At 39.7% G+C, this 25,083-nt stretch overlaps 1 protein-coding gene across 1 annotated transcript in view; it reads left to right on the forward strand.

The window, feature by feature from the left end:
- LOC109260791 (spindlin-1-like) overlaps positions 1–23,383 on the forward strand; it is a 92,012-nt gene extending 68,629 nt beyond the window's left edge. Inside the window, 1 exon segment of the mRNA XM_053891359.1 lies at positions 23,150–23,383. Within this exon segment, the coding sequence (XP_053747334.1) occupies positions 23,150–23,383 (234 nt within the window).
- The last annotated feature ends 1,700 nt before the right edge of the window (positions 23,384–25,083 follow it).

Genomic DNA, 25,083 nt, shown 5'->3' on the forward strand with positions numbered 1-25,083 from the left:
ATAACTGTTAGCTCTTCCTGATGGATAGACCCTGTAATTATTATTTAATGCCATTCTTCATCTCTTGTTACAGCCTTTAATTTAAAGTCTAGTTTTTCTGATATAAGTATGGCTACTCCAGCTTTCTTTTGTCTTCCAGTAGCATGATAAATAGTTCTCCATCCCCTCACTCTCAATCTAAAGGTGTCCTCAGGTCGAAAATGGGTCTCTTGTAGACAGCAAATAGATGGGTCTTGTTTTTTTGTTTTTTTGTTTTTTTTTTATCCATTCTGATACCCTATGTCTTTTGGTTGGCGCATTTAGTCCATTTACATTCAGTGTTCTTATAGAAAGATACAGGTTTAGAGTCATTGTGATGTCTGTATGTTTTATGCTTGTAGTGATGTCCGTGGTAGTTTGTCTCACAGGATCCCCCTTAGGATCTCTTGTAGGGCTGGTTTCGTGGTGACGAATTCCTTCAGTTTTTGTTTGTTTGGGAAGACCTTTATCTCTCCTTCTATTCTAAATGACAGACTTGCTGGATAAAGGATTCTCGGCTGCATATTTTTTTCTGTTCATCACATTGAAGATCTCGTGCCAATCCTTTCTGGCCTGCCAAGTTTCAAAAGAGAGATCAGTCACGAGTCTTATAGGTCTCCCTTTATATGTTAGGGCACGTTTATCCCTTGCTGCTTTCAGAATTTTCTCTTTATCCTTGTATTTTGCCAGTTTCACTATGATATGTCGTGCAGAAGATCGATTCAAGTTACGTCTGAAGGGAGTTCTCTGTGCCTCTTGGATTTCAATGCCTTTTTCCTTCCCCAATTCAGGGAAGTTCTCAGCTATGATTTCTTCAAGTACACCTTCAGCACCTTTCCCTCTCTCTTCCTCCTCTGGGATACCAATTATGCGTATATTATTTCTTTTTAGTGTATCACTTAGTTCTCTAATTTTCCCCTCATACTCCTGGATTTTTTTATCTCTCTTTGTCTCAGCTTCCTCTTTTTCCATAAGTTTATCTTCTAGTTCACCTTTTCTCTCCTCTGCCTCTTCAATCTGAGTCATGGTCGTTTCCATTTTATTTTGCATGTCGTTTAAAGCGTTTTTCAGCTCCTCCTGACTGTTCCTTAGTCCCTTGAATCTCTGTAGCAAGAGATTCTCTGCTGTCCTCTATACTGTTTTCAAGCCCAGCGATTAATTTTATGACTATTATTCTAAATTCACTTTCTGTTATATTATTTAAATCCTTTTTGATCAGTTCATTAGCTGTTGTTATTTCCTGGAGATTCTTCTGAGGGGAATTCTTCCGTTTGGTCATTTTGGAGAGTCCCTGGAGTGGTGCGGACCTGCAGGGCACTTCCCCTGTGCTGTGGTGTATCACTGGAGTTGGTGGGCGGGGCCGCAGTCAGACCCGATGTCTGCCCCCAGCCCACCGCTGGGGCCACAGTCAGACTGGTGTGTGCCTTCTCTTCCCCTCTCCTAGGGGCGGGATTCACTGTGGGGTGGCGTGGCCCGTCTGGGCTACTTGCACACTGCCAGGCTTGTGTTGCTGGGGATCTGGCGTATTAGCTGGGGTGGGTAGGCAAGGTGCACGGGGGCACGAGGGGCAGGCTTAGCTCGCTTCTCCTTTCGGTGAGCCACTTCAGGAGGGGCCCTGTGGCAGCCGGAGGGAGTCAGGCCCGCTGCCGGAGGGGTGGCTCCGCAGAAGCACAGTTTGGGTGTTTGCGAGGAGCAAGCAAGTTCCCTGGCAGGAACTGGTTCCCTTTGGGATTTTGGCTGGGGGATGGGCGACGGAGATGGCGCTGGCGAGCGCCTTTGTTCCCTGCCAAACTGAGCTCTGTCGTCCCGGGGCTCAGCAACTCTCCCTCCCTTTGTCCTCCAGCCTTCCCGCTTCCTGAGCAGAGCTGTTAACTTATGACCTCCCAGATGCTAAGTCGCGCTTGCTGTCGGAACACACTCCGTCTGGCCCCTCCGCTTTTGCAAGCCAGACTCGGGGGCTCTGCTTAGCCGGCAAGCTGCCCCTCCGCCCTCGCTCCCTCCCGCCAATCCTTGGAACGCGCACCGCCTCGCCGCTCTTCCTACCCTCTTCCATGGGCCTCTCGTCTGCGCTTGGCTCCGGAGACTCCGTTCTGCTAATCCTCTGGCGGTTTTCTGGGTTATTTAGGCAGGTGTAGGTGGAATCTAAGTGATCAGCAGGACGCGTGGTGAGCCCAGCGGCCTCCTATGCCGCCATCTTCCGACCTGTTCACCCACCCATTCTCTTAAGTCTATGTGTGTGTTTGATGCTAAAACCTCTCATAGGCAAAATATACTTGGATCTTTTTTCTTTTTATCCATTCAGTCACTCTATGCCTTTTGACTGAGCATTTAATCCATCTACAATAAAGCAACTATTTAGAGGTAAGGGCTTTTTGTTGAGACTTTTTTTTGTTTTTTTAGCAGTTGTTTAGTTCACCTGTTTCTTTCTCCTTCCTTTGCTGTCTTCCTTGGAGAACTATTAAGTTTCCATAGTGTTATACTCTTGATTCCCTTCTCTTTATCTTGCCTGTATCTAACATAAGCCATTTTATTCATGGTTACTCTGAGGCTTACTTAAATATCTTACAGATACAAAAGTCTATTTTAAACTTACAATATCTTAACTTTAATCATATACTAGAGCTTACCTTTTTCTCACGCTCTCCGCACATTACATTTTTGATGCCACAATTTACATCTTTTTATATTGTATATTAAGAAACTGTTGTATTATTGCTATTTTTAATATTATTGCTTAACTTTTTACTAGATTTAAGTGATTACAATCCACAATATTAAATAATTAGAGTATTCTGAATCTGACTATATTCTTTCTTTCACCAGTTTGTTGTATTACTTACATGTTTTCATATTACATGTTGAAGAGGGACTCCGGTGGCTGGTGTCTGCAAATATGAATCCCTGTGCAGGAAAAACTGGTGATATTTGTAGGGGGTCTATAGACGTTGTGCTGGCCATTAGTTTCTTCAATGGCAAATGAGTTGAAGGGGTCTTCTGAAGAGCAGGCCACCGGGAACTGTGGTTATTCTTGCTACAAGTCTGGTACTGGTAATCTCTGCTTCCTAACCTTCTCTGGATATCTCAGCTTTGCCAATCTCTGGGGGTGAGGAAACCAAAGCAGCTTCTTCTTGCAGTGCCTGGAAAATCTGGGGAATCTGTTAACTCATTCCATTCTCCCTTTTTACATTAGAATTCCTTCTACCTGGTGTGTTCTTTCTTGGCGATGAGCAATGCTGGCTGGGAAATAAGATGATTCAGGGAAAATGAATCTGTTCCTTCTTTTTGTGTGGTCTTTCTCACGTTTTTATACACACTTGGTTGCTGAATTCTCTTAAATGGACTCTAGTGCTCTTCTAGAGTTGGTTTTGTTCATAGATAGCTAATTATTAATCTTTACAAGTGGACAAAGGCTAGGGTTTCCTAAATGGATATCTCGCTGACATCCTGTACATAGTACAATTTTAAATGTTTATCCACAGATACAAATATATTTAGCTTATGTATACCAAATAAAACTTGATGACAAAAGTACACAAACTTAACTTTGATTCAGTAATTAGTGTTTCAGTAGTTTATCTGATTTAGAAATGAGCCAAAGTTGAATGAATATTTATTCCTTAACTTAGCATAACTAACAGTACAACGAGCAAAGATTTTGGAAACTTTTCTTAGACATAGTATAAAAGCACTCAGGTAGCCCACCAACTCGTTACCCCTCTACGTTCTATTTATTTGTTATTATTTCGAATGTATTTATTTAAATTAGTTAATTCACATACAGTATACTATTGCTTCAGGAGTAGAACCCAGTGACTATTCACTTATATATAACACCCAATGTTCATCCCAACAAGCGCCCTCCTTAATGCCTGTCACTCATTTAGCTCATCCCCCTACCTACTTCCCCTCCAGCAGCCCTAAGTTTGTTCTCTGTATTTAAGATTCTTTTTTGGTTTGCCTCCTTCTCCGTTCTTATCTTATTTTTCCTTTCCTTCCCCTATTTTCATCTGTTACGTTTCTTAAATTCCACATATTAATGAAGTAATATGATATTAGCCTTTCTCTGACTGACTTATTTCCCTTAGCATAATACACTCTACTTCCATTCACCTTACTTTAAATGGTAAGATCTCATTTTTTTTTTTTTTCATTGCGGAGGAGTATTCCATTGTATATCTGTACAACATCTTCTTTATCCATTAATCGGTCAATGGACATTTGGGCTGTTTCCATAATTTGGCCATTGTTGAAAGTGCTGCTATAAATATTAGGATGCATGTGCCCATCGAATCAACACTTTTCTATCCTTTGGATAAATAACAAGTAGTGCAATTGCTGGGTTGTAGCGTAGTGCTACTTTTATTTATTTATTTTTAATATGAAGTTTATTGTCACATTGGTTTCCATACAACACCCAGTGCTCATCCCCACAGGTGTCCTCTTCAATACCCATCACCCACCCTCCACTCCCTCCCACCCCCCATCAACCCTCAGTTTGTTCTCAGTTTTTAAGAGTCTTGTATGGTTTGGCTCCCTCCCTCTCTAACTTTTATTTTTCTTCCCCTCCCTCATGGTCTTCTGTTAAGTTTCTCAGGATCCACATAAGAGTGAAAACATATGGTATCTGTCTTTCTCTGTATGACTTATTTCACTTAGCATAACACTCTCCAGTTCCATCCACGTTGCTACAAAAGGCCATATTTCATTCTTCCTCATTGTCAGGTAGTATTCCATTGTGTATATAAACCACAATTTTGTCATCCATTCATCAGTTGATGGACATTTAGGCTCTTTCCATAATTTGGCTATGGTTGAAACTGCTGCTACAAACATTGGGGTTAAAGTGACCCTAAGCATCAGCACTCCTGTATCCCCTGCATAAATTCCTAGAAGTGCTATTGATGGGTCATAGGGTAGATCTATATTTAATTTTTGAGGAAACTCCACACTGTTTTCCAGAGCAACTGCACCACCAACAGTTTTCATTCCCACCAACAGTGCAAGAGGGTTCCCGTTTCTCCACATCCTCACCAGCATCTAGAATCTCCTGATTTGTTCATTTGACACACTCTGACTGGCGTGAGGTGGTACCTGACTGTGGTTTTGATTTGTATTTCCCTGATGAGGAGCCAGGTTGAACATCTTTTCATGTGCCTGTTGGCCATCTGGATGTCTTCTTTAGAGAAGTGTCTATTCATGTTTTCTGCCCATTTCATCACTGGATTATTTGTTTTTCGGGTGTGGAGTTTGGTGAACTCTTTATAGAATTTGGATACTAGCCCTTTGTCCAATATGTCATTTGCAAATATCTTTTCCCATTCTGTTGGCTACCTTTTAGTTTTGTTGATTGTTTCCTTTGCTGTGCAGAAGCTTTTTATCTTCATGAGGTCCCAATAGTTCATTTTTCCTTTTAATTCCCTTGCCTTTGGGGATGTGTCAAGTAAGAAATTGCTGTGGCTGAGGTCAGAGATTTTTTCCCTGCTTTCTCTTCTAGGGTTTTGATGGTTTCCTGTCTCACATTCAGGTCCTTTATCCATTTTGAGTTTGTTTCTGTGAATGGTGTAAGAAAGTAGTCTAGTGTCATTCTTCTAGATGTTGTTGTCCAGGTCTCCCAGCACCATTTGTTAAACACACTGTCTTTTTTACGTTGATATTCTTTCCTGCTTTGTCAAAGATTGGTTGGCCATACTTTTGTGGGTCCATTTCTGGAGTCTCTGTTCTATTCTATTGGTCCATGTGTCTGTTTTTGTGCCAATACCATGCTGTCTTGATGATTACAGCTTTGGAGTGGTGGCTAAAGTCTGGGATTGTGATGCCTTTCACTTTGGTCTTCTTCTTCAATATTACTTTGGCTATTCTGGGCCTTTTGTGGTTCCATTCAAATTTTAGGATTCCTTCTTCTAGCTTGGAGAAGAATGATGGTGCAATTTTGATTGGGTTTGCATTGAATATGTAGATTGCTTTGGGTAGTATTGACATTTTAACAATATTTATTCTTCCAATCCATGAGCATGGAATGTTTTTCCATTTCTTGGTATCTTCTACAACTTCCTTCATAAGCTTTCTATAGTTTTCAGCATACAGATCTTTTACATCTTTGGTTAGGTTTATTCCTAGGTATTTTATGATTCTTGGTGCAATTGTGGATGGGTTCAGTTTCTTTATTTTTCTGTTGCTTAATTATTAGTATATAAGAATGCAACAGATTTCTATACATCAATTTTTTATCCTGCGACTTTGCAGAATTCATGTATCACTTCTAGCAGCCTTTTGGTAGCGTTTATCGGGTTTTCAATGTTTAGTATCATATCATCTGCAAAAAGTGAATGCTTGATTTCATCTTTGCCAATTTTGATGCCTTTGATTTCCTTTTGTTGTCTGATTGCTGATGCTAGCACTTCCAACACTATGTTAGACACTAGCGGTGAGATTGGACATCCCTGTCGTGTTCCTGATCTCAGGGGGAAAACTCTCTGTTTTCTCCCATTGAGGATGGTAATAGCTGTGGGCTTTTCATAAATGGCTTTTAGGGTGTTTAAGTATGTTCCTTCTATCCCGACTTTCTTGAGATTTTTTTTATTCAGAAAGGATGCTGAATCTAGTCAAATTTTTTTTCTGCATCGATTGACAGGATCATATGGTTCTTATCTTTTCTTTTATTAATGTGATGTGTCACAATGATTGATTTGTGAATGTTGAACCAGCCTTGTAACCGAGGAATGATTCATATTCACCCACTTGATCATGGTGAATAATTCTTTTTATATGCTGTTGAATTCGATTTGCTAGTATCTTGGTGAGAATTTTTGCATCCATATTCATCAAGGATAGTGGCCTGTAGTTTTCTTTTTTTGCTCGGCCTCTGCCTGGTTTGTGAATCAAATTAATGCTGGCTTCATCAAACGAGTCTGGAAGTTTTCCTTCCATTTCTATTCTTTGGAACAACTTGAGAAGAATGGGTATTATCTCTGATTTAAATGTCTGGTAGAATTCCCCTGGGAAGCCATCTGGTCCTGGACTCTTATCTGTTTGGAGATTTTGATAACTGATTCAATTTCTTCATTGGTTATGGGTCTGTTCAAATTTTCTATTTCTTTCTGTTTGAGTATTGGTAGTGTGTGGGTGCTTAGGAATTGTCCATTTCTTCCAGGTTTTCCACTTTGTTGGCATATAATTTTTCATACTATTCCCTGATAATTGTTTGTGTTTCTGAGGGATTGGTTGTAATAAATCCATTTTAAAAATTAATCTTTTTTTACATTGTATTTAGTTTTGAGAGAGAGACAGGGAGAGATGTGAGAGAGAAAGAGAGAGCACAAGTGGGAGAGAGTCAGAGACAGAGGGAGACACAGAATCTGAGGCAGGCTCCAGGCTCTGAGCTGTCAGAACAGAACCTGATGCGTGGTTCGAACTCACAAACTGTGCAATCATGACCTGAGCCGAGTTTAACCAACTCCACCCAAGGACCCCATAATAATTCTATTTTCTTTCATGATTTTATCTATGTGGGTCATCTCCCTTTTCGTTTTGAGAAGCCTGGCTAGAGGTTTATCAATTTTGTTTATTTCTTCAAAAAAAAAAAAAAACAACCCTTGGTTTCATTGATCCGCTCTACAGTTGTTTTAGATTCTATATTGTTTATTTCTGCTCTGACGTGTATTATTTCTCTTCTTCTGCTGGGTTTGGGGTGTCTTTGCTGTTCTGCTTCTATTTCCTTTAGGTGTGCTGTTAGATTTTGTATTTGGGATTTTTCTTGTTTCTTGAGATAGGCCTGGATTGCAATGTATTTTCCTCTCAGGACTGCCTTTGCCACATCTCAAAGCATTTGGATTGTTGTATATTCATTTTAATTTGTTTCCATATGTTTTTTAATATCTTCTCTAATTGCCTGGTTGACCCATTCATTCTTTAGTAGGGTGTTCTTTAACCTCCATTCTTTTGGAGGTTTTCCAGGCATTTTCCTGTGGTTGATTTCAAGGTTCATTGCATTGTGGTCTGAAAGTGTGCATGGTATGATCTCAATTCTTGTATACTTATGAAGGGCTGTTTTGTGACCCAGTATGTGATCTATCTTGGAGAATGGTCAATGTGCACACGAGAAGAAAGTATATTTTTTCATTTTGGGATGCAGAGTTCTAAATATATCTGTCAAGTCCATCTGATCCAGTGTATCATTCAGAGCCCTTGTTTCTTTATTGATCCTGTGTCAAGCTGATTTGTCCATTGTTGTTAGTGGAGTATTAAAGTCCCCTGCAATTACCACATTCTTATCAATAAGGTTGCTTATGTTTGTGATTAATTCTTTTACATATTTGGGGGCTCCCGTTTTCAGCGCATAGACATTTATAATTGTTAGTTCGTCCTGATAGATAGACCCTGTAATTATTATTTAATGCCCTTCTTCATCTCTTGTTACAGCCTTTAATTTAAAGTCTAGTTGTCTGATATAAGTATGGCTACTTCAGCTTTCTTTTGACTTCCAGTAGCATGATAGATAGTTCTCCATCTCCTCACTTTCAATCTGAAGTATCCTCAGGTCTAAAATGAGTCTCGGGGAGATTGCGGAAGATGGCGGCGTAGGAGGACGCGGGGCTCACCGCGCGTCCTGCCGATCACTTAGATTCCACCAACACCTACCTAAAGAACCCAGAAAACCGCCAGAGGATTAGCAGAAGGGAGTCTCCGGAGTCAAGCGCAGACTAGAGGCCCACGGAAGAGGGTAGGAAGGGCGGCGAGGCGGTGCGCGCTCCACGGACTGGCGGGAGGGAGCCGGGGCGGAGGGGCGGCTCGCCGGCCAAGCAGAGCCCCCGAGTCTGGCTGGCAAAAGCGGAGGGGCCGGACGGACTGTGTTCCGACAGCAAGCGCGACTTAGCGTCTGGGAGGTCATAAGTTAACAGCTCTGCTCGGAAAGCGGGAAGGCTGGAGGACAAAGGGAGGGAGAGCTGCTGAGCCCCCGGACGGCAGAGCTCAGCTTGGCGGGGAACAAAGGCGCCAGCGCCATCTCCCCCGCCCATCCCCCAGCCAAAATCCCAAAGGGAACCAGTTCCTGCCAGGGAACTTGCTCGCTCCGCGCAAACACCCAACTCTGTGCTTCTGCGGAGCCAAACCTCCGGCAGCGGATCTGACTCCCTCCGGCTGCCACAGGGCTCCTCCTGAAGTGGATCACCTAAGGAGAAGCGAGCTAAGCCTGCCCCTCCAGCCCCCGTGCACCTTGCCTACCCACCCCAGCTAATACGCCAGATCCCCAGCAACACAAGCCTGGCAGTGTGCAAGTAGCCCAGACGGGCCACGCCACCCCACAGTGAATCCCGCCCCTAGGAGAGGGGAAGAGAAGGCACACACCAGTCTGACTGTGGCCCCAGCAGTGGGCTGGGGGCAGACATCGGGTCGGACTGCGGCCCCGCCCACTAACTCCAGTTATACACCACAGCACAGGGGAAGTGCACTGCAGGTCCTCACCATGCCAGGGACTCTCCAAAATGACCAAACGGAAGAATTCCCCTCAGAAGAATCTCCAGGAAATAACAACAGCTAATGAACTGATCAAAAAGGATTTAAATAATATAACAGAAAGTGAATTTAGAATAATAGTCATAAAATTAATCGCTGGGTTTGAAAACAGTATACAGGACAGCAGAGAATCTCTTGCCACAAAGATCCAGGGACTAAGGACCAGTCACGAGGAGCTGAAAAACGGTTTAAACGAAATGCAAAATAAAATGGAAACCGCGATAGCTCGGCTTGAAGAGGCAGAGGAGAGAATAGGTGAACTAGAAGATAAAGTTATGGAGAAAGAGGAAGCTGAAAGAAAGAGAGATAAAAAAATCCAGGAGTATGAGGGGAAAATTAGAGAACTAAGTGATACACTAAAAAAAAATAATATACGCATAATTGGTATCCCAGAGGAGGAAGAGAGAGGGAAAGGTGCTGAAGGGGTACTTGAACAAATTATAGCTGAGAACTTCCCTGAACTGGGGAAGGAAAAAGGCATTGAAATCCAAGAGGCACAGAGAACTCCCTTCAGACGTAACTTGAATTGATCTTCTGCACGACATATCATAGTGAAACTGGCAAAATACAAGGATAAAGAGAAAATTCTGAAAGCAGCAAGGGATAAACATGCCCTCACATATAAAGGGAGACCTATAAGACTCGTGACTGATCTCTCCTTTGAAACTTGGCAGGCCAGAAAGGCTTGGCACGATATCTACAGTGTGCTAAACAGAAAAAATATGCAGCCGAGAATGCTTTATCCAGCAAGTCTGTCATTTAGAATAGAAGAAGAGATAAAGGTCTTCCCAAACAAACAAAAACTGAAGGAATTTGTCACCACGAAACCAGCCCTACAAGAGATCCTAAGGGGGATCCTGTGAGACAAAGTACCAGAGACATCACTACAAGCATAAAACATACAGACATCACAATGACTCTAAACCCATATCTTTCTATAATAACACTGAATGTAAATGGTTTAAATGCGCCATCTAAAAGACATAGGGTATCAGAATGGATAAAAAAACAAGACCCATCTATTTGCTGTCTACAAGAGACTCATTTTAGATCTGAGGACACCTTTAGATTGAGAGTGAGGGGATGGAGAACTATCTATCATGCTCCTGGAAGCCAAAAGAAAGCTGGAGTAGCCATACTTATATCAGACAAACTAGACTTTAAATTAAAGGCTGTAACAAGAGATGAAGAAGGGCATTATATAATAATCACAGGGTCTATCCACCAGGAAGAGCTAACTATTATAAATGTCTATGCGCCAAATACCCGAGCCCCCAGATATATAAAACAATTACTCATAAACATAAGCAACCTTATTGATAAGAATGTGGTCATTGCAGGGGACTTTAACACCCCACTTACAGAAATGGATAGATCATCTAGACACACAGTCAATAAAGAAACAAGGGCCCTGAATGATACATTGGATCAGATGGACTTGACAGATATATTTAGAACTCTGCATCCCAAAGCAACAGAATATACTTTCTTCTCGAGTGCACATGGAACATTCTCCAAGATAGATCATATACTGGGTCACAAAACAGCCCTTCATAAGTTTACAAGAATTGAAATTATACCATGCATACTTTCAGACCACAATGCTATGAAGCTTGAAATCAACCACAGGAGAAAGTCTGGAAAACCTCCAAAAGCATGGAGGTTAAAGAACACCCTACTAAAGAATGAGTGAGTCAACCAGGCAATTAGAGAAGAAATTAAAACATATATGGAAACAAACGAAAATGAAAATACAACAATCCAAACGCTTTGGGATGCAGCGAAGGCAGTCCTGAGAGGAAAATACATTGCAATCCAGGCCTATCTCAAGAAACAAGAAAAATCCCAAATACAAAATCTAACAGCACACCTAAAGGAAATAGAAGCAGAACAGCAAAGGCAGCCTAAACCCAGCAGAAGAAGAGAAATCATAAAGATCAGAGCAGAAATAAACAATATAGAATCTAAAAAAACTGTAGAGCAGATCAACGAAACCAAGAGTTGGTTTTTTGAAAAAATAAACAAAATTGAGAAACCTCTAGCCAGGCTTCTCAAAACGAAAAGGGAGATGACCCAAATAGATAAAATCATGAATGAAAATGGAATGATTACAACCAATCCCTCAGAGATACAAACAATTATCAGGGAATACTATGAAAAATTATATGCCAGCAAATTGGACAACCTGGGAGAAATGGACAAATTTCTAAACACCCACACTCTTCCAAAACTCAATCAGGAGGAAATAGAAAGCTTGAACAGACCCATAACCAGCGAAGAAATTGAATCGGTTATCAAAAATCTCCCAACAAATAAGAGTCCAGGACCAGATGGCATCCCAGGGGAGTTCTACCAGACATTTAAAGCAGAGATAATACCTATCCTTCTCAAGCTATTCCAAGAAATAGAAAGGGAAGGAAAACTTCCAGACTCATTCTATGAAGCCAGGCCAATATCCCTGATGAATATGGATGCAAAAATTCTTAATAAGATACTAGCAAATCGAATTCAACAGCATATAAAAAGAATTATTCACCATGATCAAGTGGGATTCATTCCTGGGATGCAGGGCTGGTTCAACATTCGCAAATCGATCAACGTGATACATCACATTAACAAAAAAAAAGAGAAGAACCATATGATGCTGTCAATCGATGCAGAAAAGGCCTTTGACAAAATCCAGCACCCTTTCTTAATAAAAACCCTTGAGAAAGTCGGGATAGAAGGAACATACTTAAAGATCATAAAGGCCATTTATGAAAAGCCCACAGCTAACATCATCCTCAATGGGGAAAAACTGAGAGCTTTTTCCCTGAGATCAGGAACACGACAGGGATGCCCACTGTCACCGCTGCTGTTTAATATAGTGCTGGAAGTTCTAGCATCAGCAATCAGACAACAAAAGGAAATCAAAGGCATCAAAATTGGCAAAGATGAAGTCAAGCTTTCGCTTTTTGCAGATGACATGATATTATACATGGAAAATCCGATAGACTCCACCAAAAGTCTGCTAGAACTGATACATGAATTCAGCAAAGTTGCAGGATACAAAATCAATGTGCAGAAATCAGTTGCATTCTTATACACTAACAATGAAGCAACAGAAAGACAAATGAAGAAACTGATCCCATTCACAATTGCACCAAGAAGCATAAAATACCTAGGAATAAATCTAACCAAAGATGTAAAAGATCTGTATGCTGAAAACTATAGAAAGCTTATGCAGGTAATTGAAGAAGATATAAAGAAATGGAAAGACATTCCCTGCTCATGGATTGGAAGAATAAATATTGTCAAAATGTCAATACTACCCAAAGCTATCTACACATTCAATGCAATCCCAATCAAAATTGCACCAGCATTCTTCTCGAAACTAGAACAAGCAATCCTAAAATTCATATGGAACCACAAAAGGCCCCGAATAGCCAAAGTCATTTTGAAGAAGAAGACCAAAGCAGGAGGCATCACAATCCCAGACTTTAGCCTCTACTACAAAGCTGTCATCATCAAGACAGCATGGTATTGGCATAAAAACAGACACATAGACCAATGGAATAGAATAGAAACCCCAGAACTAGACCCACAAACGTATGGCCAACTCATCTTTGACAAAGCAGGAAAGAACATCCAATGGAAAAAAGACAGTCTCTTTAACAAATGGTGCTGGGAGAACTGGACAGCACCATGCAGAAGGTTGAAACTAGACCACTTTCTCACACCATTCACAAAAATAAACTCAAAATGGATAAAGGACCTGAATGTGAGACAGGAAACCATCAAAACCTTAGAGGAGAAAGCAGGAAAAGACCTCTCTGACCTCAGCCGTAGCAATCTCTTACTCGGCACATCCCCAAAGGCAAGGGAATTAAAAGCAAAAGTGAATTCCTGGGACCTTATGAAGATAAAAAGCTTCTGCACAGCAAAGGAAACAACCAACATAACTAAAAGGCAACCAACGGAATGGGAAAAGATATTTGCAAATGACACATCGGACAAAGGGCTAGTATCCAAAATCTATAAAGAGCTCATCAAACTCCACACCCGAAAAACAAAGAACCCAGTGAAGAAATGGGCAGAAAACATGAATAGACACTTCTCTAAAGAAGACATCCGGATGGCCAACAGGCACATGAAAAGATGTTCAACGTCGCTCCTCATCAGGGAAATACAAATCAAAACCACACTCAGATACCACCTCACGCCAGTCAGAGTGGCCAAAATGAAGAAATCAGGAGACTATAGATGCTGGAGAGGATGTGGAGAAACAGGAACCCTCTTGCACTGTTGGTGGGAATGCAAATTGGTGCAGCCGCTCTGGAAAGCAGTGTGGAGGTTCCTCAGAAAATTAAAAATAGACCTACCCTATGACCCAGCAATAGCACTGCTAGGAATTTATCCAAGGGATACAGGAGTACTGATGCATAGGGGCACCTGTACCCCAATGTTTATAGCGGCACTCTCAACAATAGCCAAATTATGGAAAGAGCCTAAATGTCCATCAACTGATGAATGGATAAAGAAATTGTGGTGTATATACACAATGGAATACTACGTGGCAATGAGAAAAAATGAAATATGGCCTTTTGTAGCAACATGGATGGAACTGGAGAGTGTGATGCTAAGTGAAATAAGCCATACAGAGAAAGACAGATACCATATGGTTTCACTCTTATGTGGATCCTGAGAAACATAACAGAAACCCATGGGGGAGGGGAAGGAAAAAAAAAAAAAAAAAAAAAAAAAAAAAAAAGAGGTTAGAGTGGGAGAGAGCCAAAGCATTAGAGACTGTTAAAAACTGAGAACAAACTGAGGGTTGATGGGGGGTGGGAGGGAGGGCAGGGTGGGTGATGGATATTGAGCAGGGCACCTTTTGGGATGAGCACTGGGTGTTGTATGGAAACCAATTTGACAGTAAATTTCATATATTAAAAAAAAAAAAAGAAACCAATTTGACAGTAAATTTCATATATTAAAAAAATAAATAAATAAAATTAAATTTAAAAAAAATTAAAAAAAAAATTAAAAAAAAAATAAAAAAAAAATAAATAAAAACATTTAAAAAATTAAAAAAAAAAAAAAAAAGAGTCAGATGCTTCGCCTACTGAGCCACCCAGGAACCCCAATTTTATTTTAAATTTTACTGATACAAAATTAAATTTAAATTTAATTTAATTTAAAATTAAATATTAAATTTATTTTTAACTTAAATATTAAATTTACATGTTAAGTTAAATTTAAATTTATGCATTGAATTAAGTTTAAATTTAAATATTAAATTACATTTCCTCTATAACTGCTTATATATTTCCCACATAACATGTAGGGTTTCCATTATTATTTTTTTTAATGCTGCAATTTTGGTTTGTCTCTCCCTTTTCACTCAAGAGCTTTTAATAGAGAGTTATATGGGCCCACTGTGATTTTGCTGTACAACTCTGCTGTCCCTAATAGATTTTTAAAGTCTTCTGATGGAAAAACTTTTTAAAAATTACCTTGATTTTATTATAAAAGAATACTGGTTGTATTTATGCTTTATTGAATTTGGTGATACTTTCTTTGTGATTTGACATGTAGTAAAATTTGATGAATCTCCTTGTAAAAAAAAAAATAAATAAAAAATAAAATGAGTCTCTTGTAGACAGCAAATAGTCTTGTTTTTTTATACATTATCATACCCTATGTCTTTCGGTTGGAGCATTTAGTTCATTTACATTCAGTGTTATAGAAAGATATGGGTTTAGAGTCATTGTGATGCCTGTATGTTTCATGCTTGTAGTGGTGTCTATTGTACTTTCTAGTCCTTGCAACATTTCGCTCACAGAGTCCCCCTTAGGATCTCTCGTAGGGCTGGTTTAGTGGTGATGAATTCCTTCAGTTTGTGTTTGTTTGAGAAGACCTTTATCTCTCCTCTTCTGAGTGACAGACTTGCTGGATAAAGGATTCTCAGCTGCATATTTTTTCTGTTCATCACATTGAAGATTTCCTACCATTCCTTTTGGGCCTGACAAGTTTCAGTAGACAGGTCTGCCACTAGTCTTATGGGTCTCCTTTTGTAAGTTAGAGTGTGTTTATCCCTAGCTGCTTTCAGAATTTTCTCTTTATCCTTGTATTTTTCCAGTTTCACTATGATATGTTGTGCAGAAGATCAATTCAAGTTACCTCTGAAGAGAGTTCTCTGTGCCTCTTGGATTTCAATGCCTTTTTCCTTCCCCAGATCAGGGAAGTTCTCAGCCATGGTTTGTTCAAGTACACCTTCAGCTCCTTTCTCTCTCTCTTCCTCTTCTGGAATTCCTATTATACGGATATTGTTCCATTGTATTGCATCACTTAGTTCTCTATTTCTCTCCTCATACTCCTGGATTTTTTTAACTCTCTTTTTCTCAGCTTCCTCTTTTTTCATAATTTTATCTTCTAATTCACCTAGTCTCTCCTCTACCTCTTCAATCCGTGCTGTGTCCACCTCCATTTTATTTTGCACCTCATTTGTACTTTGTAGCATTTTTTTTAGCTCCTCATGACTATTTCTTAATCCCTTGATCTCTGTAGCAATAGATTCTGTGCTGTCCTCTATGCTTTTTTCAAGCCCAGCGATTAATGTTATTACTTTTTTTCTATAATCTTCTTCCATTATGTTGCTTAAATTGTTTTTGATCAATTCATTAGCTGTCGCTACTTCCTGGAGTTCCTTTTGAGGAGAGTTATTCCGTTTCATCATTTTGGGTAGTCCCTGCAGTGGCTCCAAACTGCAGGGCACTTCCCGTGTGCTATCCGGAATAACTTGTGTTGGTGGGTGGGGCTGTAGTCAGACCTGATGTCTGCCCCCAGCCCACCGCTGGGGCCACAGGTAGACTGGTGTGTACCTTATCTTCCCCTCTTCTAGGGGTAGGAGTTACTGTGGAGTGGTTTGGCCCCTGTCTGGGCTACTTGCACACTGCCAGGCTTGTGGTGTTGCGTTGATTGTATCTGACGTATTAGCCGGGGTGGATCCGCAAGGTGCACAAGGGCAGGAGGGGCAGGCGTAGCTCGCTTTGCCATCGGTGGTCACCTGTGTGAGTGGTCCTGTAGCACAGGGAGGGAGGCAGACCCGTCAGCAAGATGGATCCACAGAAGCACAGCATTGGGTGTTTGCGTGGTGCAAGCAAGTTCGGTGACAGGAACTAGTTCCCTTTGGAATTTCAGCTGTGGGATGGGAGAGGGATATGGAGCTTGCCAGCACCTTTGTTCCCCGCCAAGCTGAGCCTGGTAGTGCTACTTTTGATTTTTGAGGAACCTCCATACTGTTTTCCAGAGTGGCTACAACAGTGTGCATTCCCATCAACAGTGCAAAAGCATTCCCCTTTCTCTGCATGCTGATCAACATCTGTTGTTTCCTGAGTTAATTTTAGTCATTAGGACCAGTGTGAGGTGGTATCTCACTGTGGTTTTGATTTGTATTTCTCTGATGATGAGTGATGTTGAGCATCTTTTCATGTGTCAGTTAGACACCTGGATGTCTTCTTTTGAAAAGTGTCTATTCATGTCTTCTGCCCATTTCTTCACTGGATTATTTGTTTTTTGGGTGTTGAATTTGATAAGTTCTTTATAGATTTTGGATAGTAACTCTTTATCCAATATGTCATTTGCAAATATCTTCTCCCATTCTGAGGGCTGTTTTTTTTGTTGTTGTTGTTGTTGTTCTTGATGGTTTCCTCTGCTGTGTAGAAGCTTTTTATCTTCATGAGGTCCCAACAGTTCATTTTTTGCTTTTATTTCTGATGCCTCCGGAGATACGCCTATCAAGAAGTTATTGCAGCCATGGTTAAAGAGGTTGCTCCTGTTTTCTTCTCTAGGATTTTGAAGATTTCCTTTCTCACATTTAGGTCTGTTATCCATTTTGAATTTTTTTTTTTGTATGGTGTAAGAAAATGGTTCAGTTTCATTTTTCTTCATGTTGCTGTCCAGTTTAACTAACCAACATTTGCTGAAGAGACTGTCCTTTTTCCATGGATACTCTTTCCTGCTTTGTTCAAGATCAGTTGGCCATATATTTGGGGGTCCTTTTCTGGGTTATCTATTCTGTTCCATTGATCTATGTGTCTGTTTTTGTGCCAGTACCATACTGTCTTAATGACTACAACTTTGTAATGCAGCTTAAAGTCCCATATTGTGATTCCTTCATTTTTGGTTTTCTTTTTCAACATTACTTTGTCTATTCAGTGTCTTTTGCAGTTCCATACCAATTTTAGGATAGTTTGTTCCAGCTCTGTGAAGAGTATTGGTGTTATTTTGATAGGTATTGCATTGAATGTGTAGGTTGCTTTAGGTAGCATCAACATTTTAACAATATTTCTTCTTCCAATCTATAAGTATGGAATGTTTTTCCATTTCTTTGTGTCTTCTTCAATTTCTTTCATAAGCTTTCTATAGTTCTCAGTGTAAAGATTTGTTTTTACCTCTTTGGTTAGGTTTATTCCTAAGTATCTTTTTTTTTTTTTTTTGGTGAAATTGCAAATGAGATCGATTCATTGATTTCTCTTTCTTCTGCTTCATTATTCGTGTGTAGAAATGCAACCAATTCTGGTAGGTTGATTTTACATCCTGCAACTTTGCTGAGTTGCTGTTGCTCTAGCAGTTTTTTGGTCGAGTCTTTTGGGTTTTCCATGTAGAGTATCATGTCACCTGTGGAGTCAACGTTTGATTTCATCCCTGCCAATTTGGATGCTTTTGTTTCTTTTTGTTGTCTGATTGCTGAGGTTAGGACTTAGAATACTATGTTGAGCAACAGTGGTGGGAGTGGACATCCCTGTTGTATTCCTGACCTTGAGGGAAAGCTCTCAGTTTTCCCCACTGAGGATGATATTAGCTGTGGGCTTTCATATATAGCTTTTATGATGTTGAGGTATGTTCCTTCTATTCTGACTTTCCTGGGGGTTTTTATCAAGAAGGACACTGTATTTTGTCAAATGCTTTTTCTGCATCTATTGACAGGGTCGTGTGTTTCTTATCCTTTCTTTTATTAATGTAGTGTATCATGTTGACTATTTGTGAATATTGAACCAGCACTGCAGCCCCAGAAATGAATAACACTTGAATGTGGTGAATCATTCTTTTAATGTAGCAAATTTGATTTGCTAGTATCTTCTTGATAATATCTGCATCCACGTTCATCATGGGTATTTGCCTGTAATTCTCCCCTTTAGTGGTGTCTTTGTTTGGTTTTGGAATCAAGGTAATGCTGGCTTCATAGAATGAGTTTGGAAGCTTTCATTCCACTTCTATTCTTTGGAGCATTTTGAGAAAAATAGGTATCGATTCTGCTTTGAATGTCTGGTAGAATTCCCCAGGGAAGCCATCTGGCCCTGGACTTTTGTTTGATGGGAGATTTTTGATAACCAATTCAAATTTTTTGCTGGTTATGGACCCGTTCAAATTTTCTATTTCTTCCTGTTTTTGAAATTTGGTGGTGTGTGAGTGTTTAGGAATTTGTCCTTTTCTTCCAGATTGTGCAGTTTGTTGGCATATAATTTTTTATCGTATTCTCTTATAATTGTTTGTATTTCTGTGGTATTGGTTGTGATCTCTCCTCTTTCATTCATGATTTTATCTATTTGGGCCCTCTCTCTTTTCTTCTTGAGAAGTCTGGGTAGGGGTTTATCAATTCATTTATTTGTTCGAAAAACTAGCTTTGAGTTTCAGTGATCTGTTCTACTGGGTTTTTTTGGTTTTTTGTTTGTTTGTTTCTATATCATTTATTTCTGCTCTAATCTTTATTATTTCCCTTCTTCTTCTGGTCTGTGGGCAATATTTTCAACAAAATATAGCCCTGCTATATTTCTAGCCCTGCTCTTTTTCTAGCCCCTTTAGGCGTAAGGTTAGCTTGTGTATTTGGGACCTTTCTTGCTTTTTGAGTTAGGCTAGAATTGCACGGTACTTTCCTCTAAGGACTATCTTTGCTGCATCCCAAAGGATGTGGAGTGCTGTGGTTTCATATATATATAATATATATAATATATATATTATATATATATAAATATATATAATATATATGTAATATATATATATTATATATATATATAATATATATATTATTTAAATTTCTTCTTTAATTTCCTAGTTAACTCATTAATAACCCATTAATTATTTGCAGGATATTCTCTAACCTCCATGTATTTGAGGACTTTCCAAATTTTTATTTGTGGTTGATTTAAAGTCTCATGGTGTTGTCATCTGAAAATGTGTGTGGTATGGGACATCTAAGTGGCTCAGTTGGTTAAGAGTCCAACTTTGGGTCAGGTCATGATCTCATGGTTTCTGAGTTCAAGCCCCTCATCAGGCTCTGTGCTGGCAGTGTGGAGTCTTCCTGGGATTCTCTCTCACACCCTTTTTTCTCCCACCTCCACTTGTCTGCTCTCTCTCCTCTCTCTCAAAATAAACAAATAAACTTAAAAAATCAAGTATGCATGGAACTATCTCAATCTTTTTTACCTGTTGATGGAAGTTTTGTGACCCACTATGTGATTTCTTTTGGAGAATGTTTCATGTACACTTGAGAAGAATGTGTATTCTGCTGCTTTAAGATGAGATGTTCCGTGGGGCGCCTGGGTAGCTCAGTTGGCTTAAACGTCCGACGTTGGCTCAGGTCATGATCTCACAGATCATGAGTTCGAGCCCTGTATCAGGCTCTGTGCTGAGAACTCAGAGCCTGGACCCTGGAGCCTGCTTTGGATTCTGTGTCTCCCTCTCTCACTCTGTCTCTCCCACACTCATGCTTGTCTCTGTCTCTCAAGAATGAATAAACTTTAAAAAAGTTTTTAAAAAGATGAAATGTTCTGAATATATCTGTTTAGTTCATCTGGTCCAGTGTGTCATTCAAAGCCATTGTTTCCTTGTTAATTTTCTGCTTAAATGATCTGTCCATTTCTATAAGTGGAGTATTAAAGTCTCCTACTCTAATGGTCTTATTATTAATAACTTTCTTTATGTTAGTGATTAAATGATTTACATATTTTTGGGTGCTCAAGTTGGGGGCATAAATATTTAAAATTGTTATGTCTTCTTAATGGATTGAACCGTTAATTATGGTATAATGCTCTTCTTCATCTCTTGTTATAGTCTGTTTTAAAATATCATTTTTCTGATATAAGTATGGCTATTCTGGCTTTCTTTTGACATCCAATATCATTATAGATGGATCTCCATCCCCTGACGTTCAGTCTGCAGCTGTCCTTAGGTCTGAAATGAGTCTTTTGTAGGCAGCATATAGATGGATCTTTATTTTTTAATCCATTTTGATACTGGTATCTTTTGATTGGATCATATAGTACATTTACATTCAGCGTGATTATTGAAAGATATAAATTTTGTGCCATTGTGTTATCTGTAAATTTGGTGTTTCTGGTGATGTTCTCTGCTCCTTTATAGTCTCTGTTGTTTGGTATTTTTTTTCTCCATTCAGAGAGTCCCCCTTAACATTTTTTGCAGGGCTGGTTTAGTGGTCATGAATTCCCTTTAGTTTTTGCCTTACAAAATCTTGATCCTCCTATTCTGAATGACAGACTTGTTGTTAAAAGGATTGTTGGCTCCATATTTTTTCTATTCAGAACATTAAATATTTCCTGCCATTTCCTTATGTCCTGACGAGTTTCAGTAGGCAGTACTGCTACTAACCCTATGTGTCTACCCTTGTAGGTTAAGGACCATTTGTCCCTAGCTGCTTTTTCGGTATTTTCTCTTTATCTTTGCATTTTGTAAGTTTCACTAGGATACGTTGTGGTGTTTACCTGTTTTTGTTGATTTGTAAACAGGTTATCTGTGCCTTTTGTTCTTGGATGCTTATTTCCTTCCCCAGATTAGGGAAGTTCTCAGCCATAATTTGTTCAAATACACCTTCTGCCCCCTTTTATCACTCTGATTCTTCCGGTACTGCTATGATATGGATATTGTTTTGTTTCAGGGAATCAGTTTTTAAGTCTCCCTTCATGATCTAGTAACTTCCTTTCCCTCTTTTTTTCAGCTTCATTATTTTCCATAATTTTATCTTCTATTTTCCCTACTCTTTCGTCTGCTTCTTCCATCCTTGCTGTCACTGTTTCTCGTTTATTTTGAATCCCAGTTATACCATTTTTAAATTAATCCTGACTAGTTCTTAGATCTTTGATCTCTGCAACAAGGATTTCTCTGGTGTCTTCTATGCTTTTTTTCAAGCCCAGCTAGTAGTCTTATGACTGTTATTCTAAGCTCTTATTCAGATATATTGCTTATATCTGTTTTCAGCAAGTCCCTGGCTGTAATTTCTCCCTGACCTTTCTACTGGGGAGAATTCTTCCATCTTGTCCTTTTGACTAAGCTTATGCCTTTTGCATGTTTTAAAGCTTGTTATGTGTCCTGCATTTAAGAGTATTACTATATGAAAAAGGGATCATATATCGTTTAGGGACTGGCACTCCAGGAAGTGTTTCTGGTGTATGCTGTGTGCACTCTGCTATTGCATTTTGGCTGTTCTTACCCACTGGTCATTCCTCTGCACAGCTCCTCCTTTCTTGCAGTGGTGGAGTGTTTGGACCTTTTTTTAATTTTTTTTTTTTAATTTTTACATTTATTTATTTATTTATTTATTTATTTTTGAGACAGAGAGAGGCAGAGCACAAGTGGGGGATGGGCAGAGAGAGAAGGAGACACAGAATCTGAAGCAGGCTCCAGGCTCCGAGCTGTCAGCACAGAGCCCAACGCGGGGCTCAAACTCACAAACCACGAGATCAGGACCTGAGCCGAAGTCGGACGCTCAACCGAATGAACCACCAAGATGCCCCTGGACCTTTAACTAGGTATGCTTTGATTTGTTTTTTGAAGCAATCTTGGAGAAAAAGAAATGGTGGGAAAGCCTTATCCCAAAAAAGAAAATGAAGGGGAACAACAACAACAAAAGACAGACAATCAAAAAAATATAAAGCTGATTCCATAGAAAAAGAAAAAAAAAATAAAGAAAAAGGAAGAAGGAAAGAAAAAAGAAGGAAAAAGAAAAGACGAAAAATGCCTGATTCAAAAAAAAAAAAAAAGAGAGAGAGAGAGAGAGACCGAGAAGAGAGTGAGAAAGAGAAAAGGAAATGGAAAAAAAATAAAACTGTGAGCATGACTTCAAAATTTAAAACGGAATTAGGATAAAAGAAAAAGGAAGTGTTGTCTGTTGGTGCTTAGGATGTTGTGGCTGTGCTGGTCTGGAGGAGAGGCTGGCTGCATTGGATCAGAGTCAGTCTTGCCCCAGTAAATAAGCAGTTGCCAGACACAGAGGGAAAGGGTTTTATGTAAGCAAGTCCTGCTTCCACTGGGGGCTTCTGTGTTGTTCTCTGAAGTCCTACCATGTGACTCCACCCCAATCTCTCTTCCTTGGACCAGGGAAATCAACCCTCACTTTTTCAGGCAGCCCTTACAGAAGAGCAAGGGAAGGTAGCTCACCCTGCACACCAGAACTCTCTTTTTTCTTTGGTGCATGGCTGGATTCAAAACCAAAGTCTCAAAGGAAGCACAGATCTGCTCCCCTCCTCCAGAGCAGAGCCTCTCCACTCTGCTGATGAAATGCTTTTGCCTGGCACTTGCGCAGAGTTTTTTGTTTGGTTGGGTTTTTTTTTTTTCTTTTTGTTCTTAGGGAGACAATAAATCCTCTTCCAGAAGTACTCCAGGAAAGGGACTATTCTTTCCCAGTTCACACCGGAGATTGCTGCACCACACTATGCACTCCAGGGCCAGCTCCCACCTCCCCAGGCACGTGTACAACAGCTCCACTCTGGATAAAGTCTCACACTTCCAAAACCTGAGAGTTTGGGCTCCAGAAGCTGTTTGCAAAAAAGAACTGGGAAACTCAGCACTTCTCACTCCCTAGTCCATAGTCCAGAGTGGTTTACCTCTTGTGCTAACTCAGTGATGCACTGTTTCAAACCCTCTCTCTTTCTTTCCCTTTTGTTCTCCAGGGAAAGAGTTCTTTCCCCTCCGCAGCTCTGCCATTTTTTATCCCCCAGTTAACATTTAAGCACCTCATATCTGCCAAGCTATCTCCCTCCAACTGTGGAGATCCTTCTGCCACTCCTCAAACTTGTTTCTTGAGTGTTTCAAGTAATCTGACCTCAATAAAGCTGTGTTTGAGGGATGGGGAAAGCCCAGTGTCCCCCTACTTCTGTCCCATCTTAATTCCTCCTCTATTTTATTTTTGATGGTTTTATTTACTTGAGAGAGAGAAAGCGTGAGTGGGGAGGAATAGAGAGGGAGATAGGGAGACAGAAACCCAAGCAGGTTCTGTGCTGTCAGTGTGGAGCCCAAAGTGGGGCTTGAACTCAGGAACCATGAAATCAGGACCTGAGCCAAAACCAAGAGTCAGACGCTTAACTGACTGAGCCACCCAGGCGCCCCATCTCTATTTTCTATTTTAAACCTTATTTTGATAGGATATTTAGGTAGAATTTAAAAAGAGAGATAAACATAAAAGAATAAAAATATATGCTGACATTACAAATAATGCTGATAATTCAGAAGACACAGCTGTTTTTAAAGCAAGTTTATTAACTTTAATACTAGATTTAAGTGATTAGAATCCACCACATTACATATTAAAGAGAATTAAACAAATATGATTACTAATATTTCTTTGCTATTTAACACTAATATTAAACTACTAAAGTGTGAAACTAATATTGTTTACCAAAGACTTCCCAACTCATGTTCACTTGAAAAGCATTTGAGTTTCTTCTCATATTTCTCACAGTTTTAAGAATATATAATTCTTAATAAATTTAAGAATATTTAATTTATTTCTCATTTATCTCCACGTCAATTTAAATAAGACTCTTTTAAGGGATTTTATGAATCACGCTGGCAGTACCATGTGGAGGTAGAAAAATACAGCATATAGATAACAAATACATACATACATATGCAGTCATACAGATACAAACAGGGATCTTATAGTTTTACTGTAAATTTTTAACCATGAATCAGGCAACAGAGTAATATAAATCTTACTGGTTTATATAAAATAGTTGACTCTCATCTTACTCCACTTTATATTTTCATCTAAATTGTGTTTCTGGCCAATATGGGACAAGATAAGGTTACCTGTTCGATATGATAGCTAGTGCTTTTTACGTATATTTGTGGAGAAGACTTAAGATTTTATTTTGTCCTGATACGTAATCTTATGAAGGCTGTAGACTACCGTGAATACTGAAGAGACATCTAGTGGCTGTCTGGATGTGTCCACAGTTAGCAGGTGGATAAAATACTCAACATGCAAAAAACAAATAATCCAGTGGAGAAATGGGCAGAAGACATGAATAGAAACTTTTCCAAAGAAGACATCCAGATGGTTAGACACATGAAAAGATGCTCAAGATTACTCATCATCGGATAAATACAAATCCAAACCACAATGAGATACCACCTCACACCAGTCAGAGCGGCTAAAATTAACAACTCTGGAAACAACATATGTCAGGGAGAATGTGGAGAAAGGGGAACCCTCTTGCACTGTCGGTGGGAATGAAAACTGGTGCAGCCACTCTGGAAAGCAATATGGAGGGTCCTCGAAAA

This window comes from Panthera pardus, unplaced genomic scaffold (genome assembly GCF_024362965.1).
Source record: "Panthera pardus isolate Hobbes unplaced genomic scaffold, ASM2436296v1 HiC_scaffold_27, whole genome shotgun sequence".
NCBI lineage: Eukaryota > Metazoa > Chordata > Mammalia > Carnivora > Felidae > Panthera > Panthera pardus.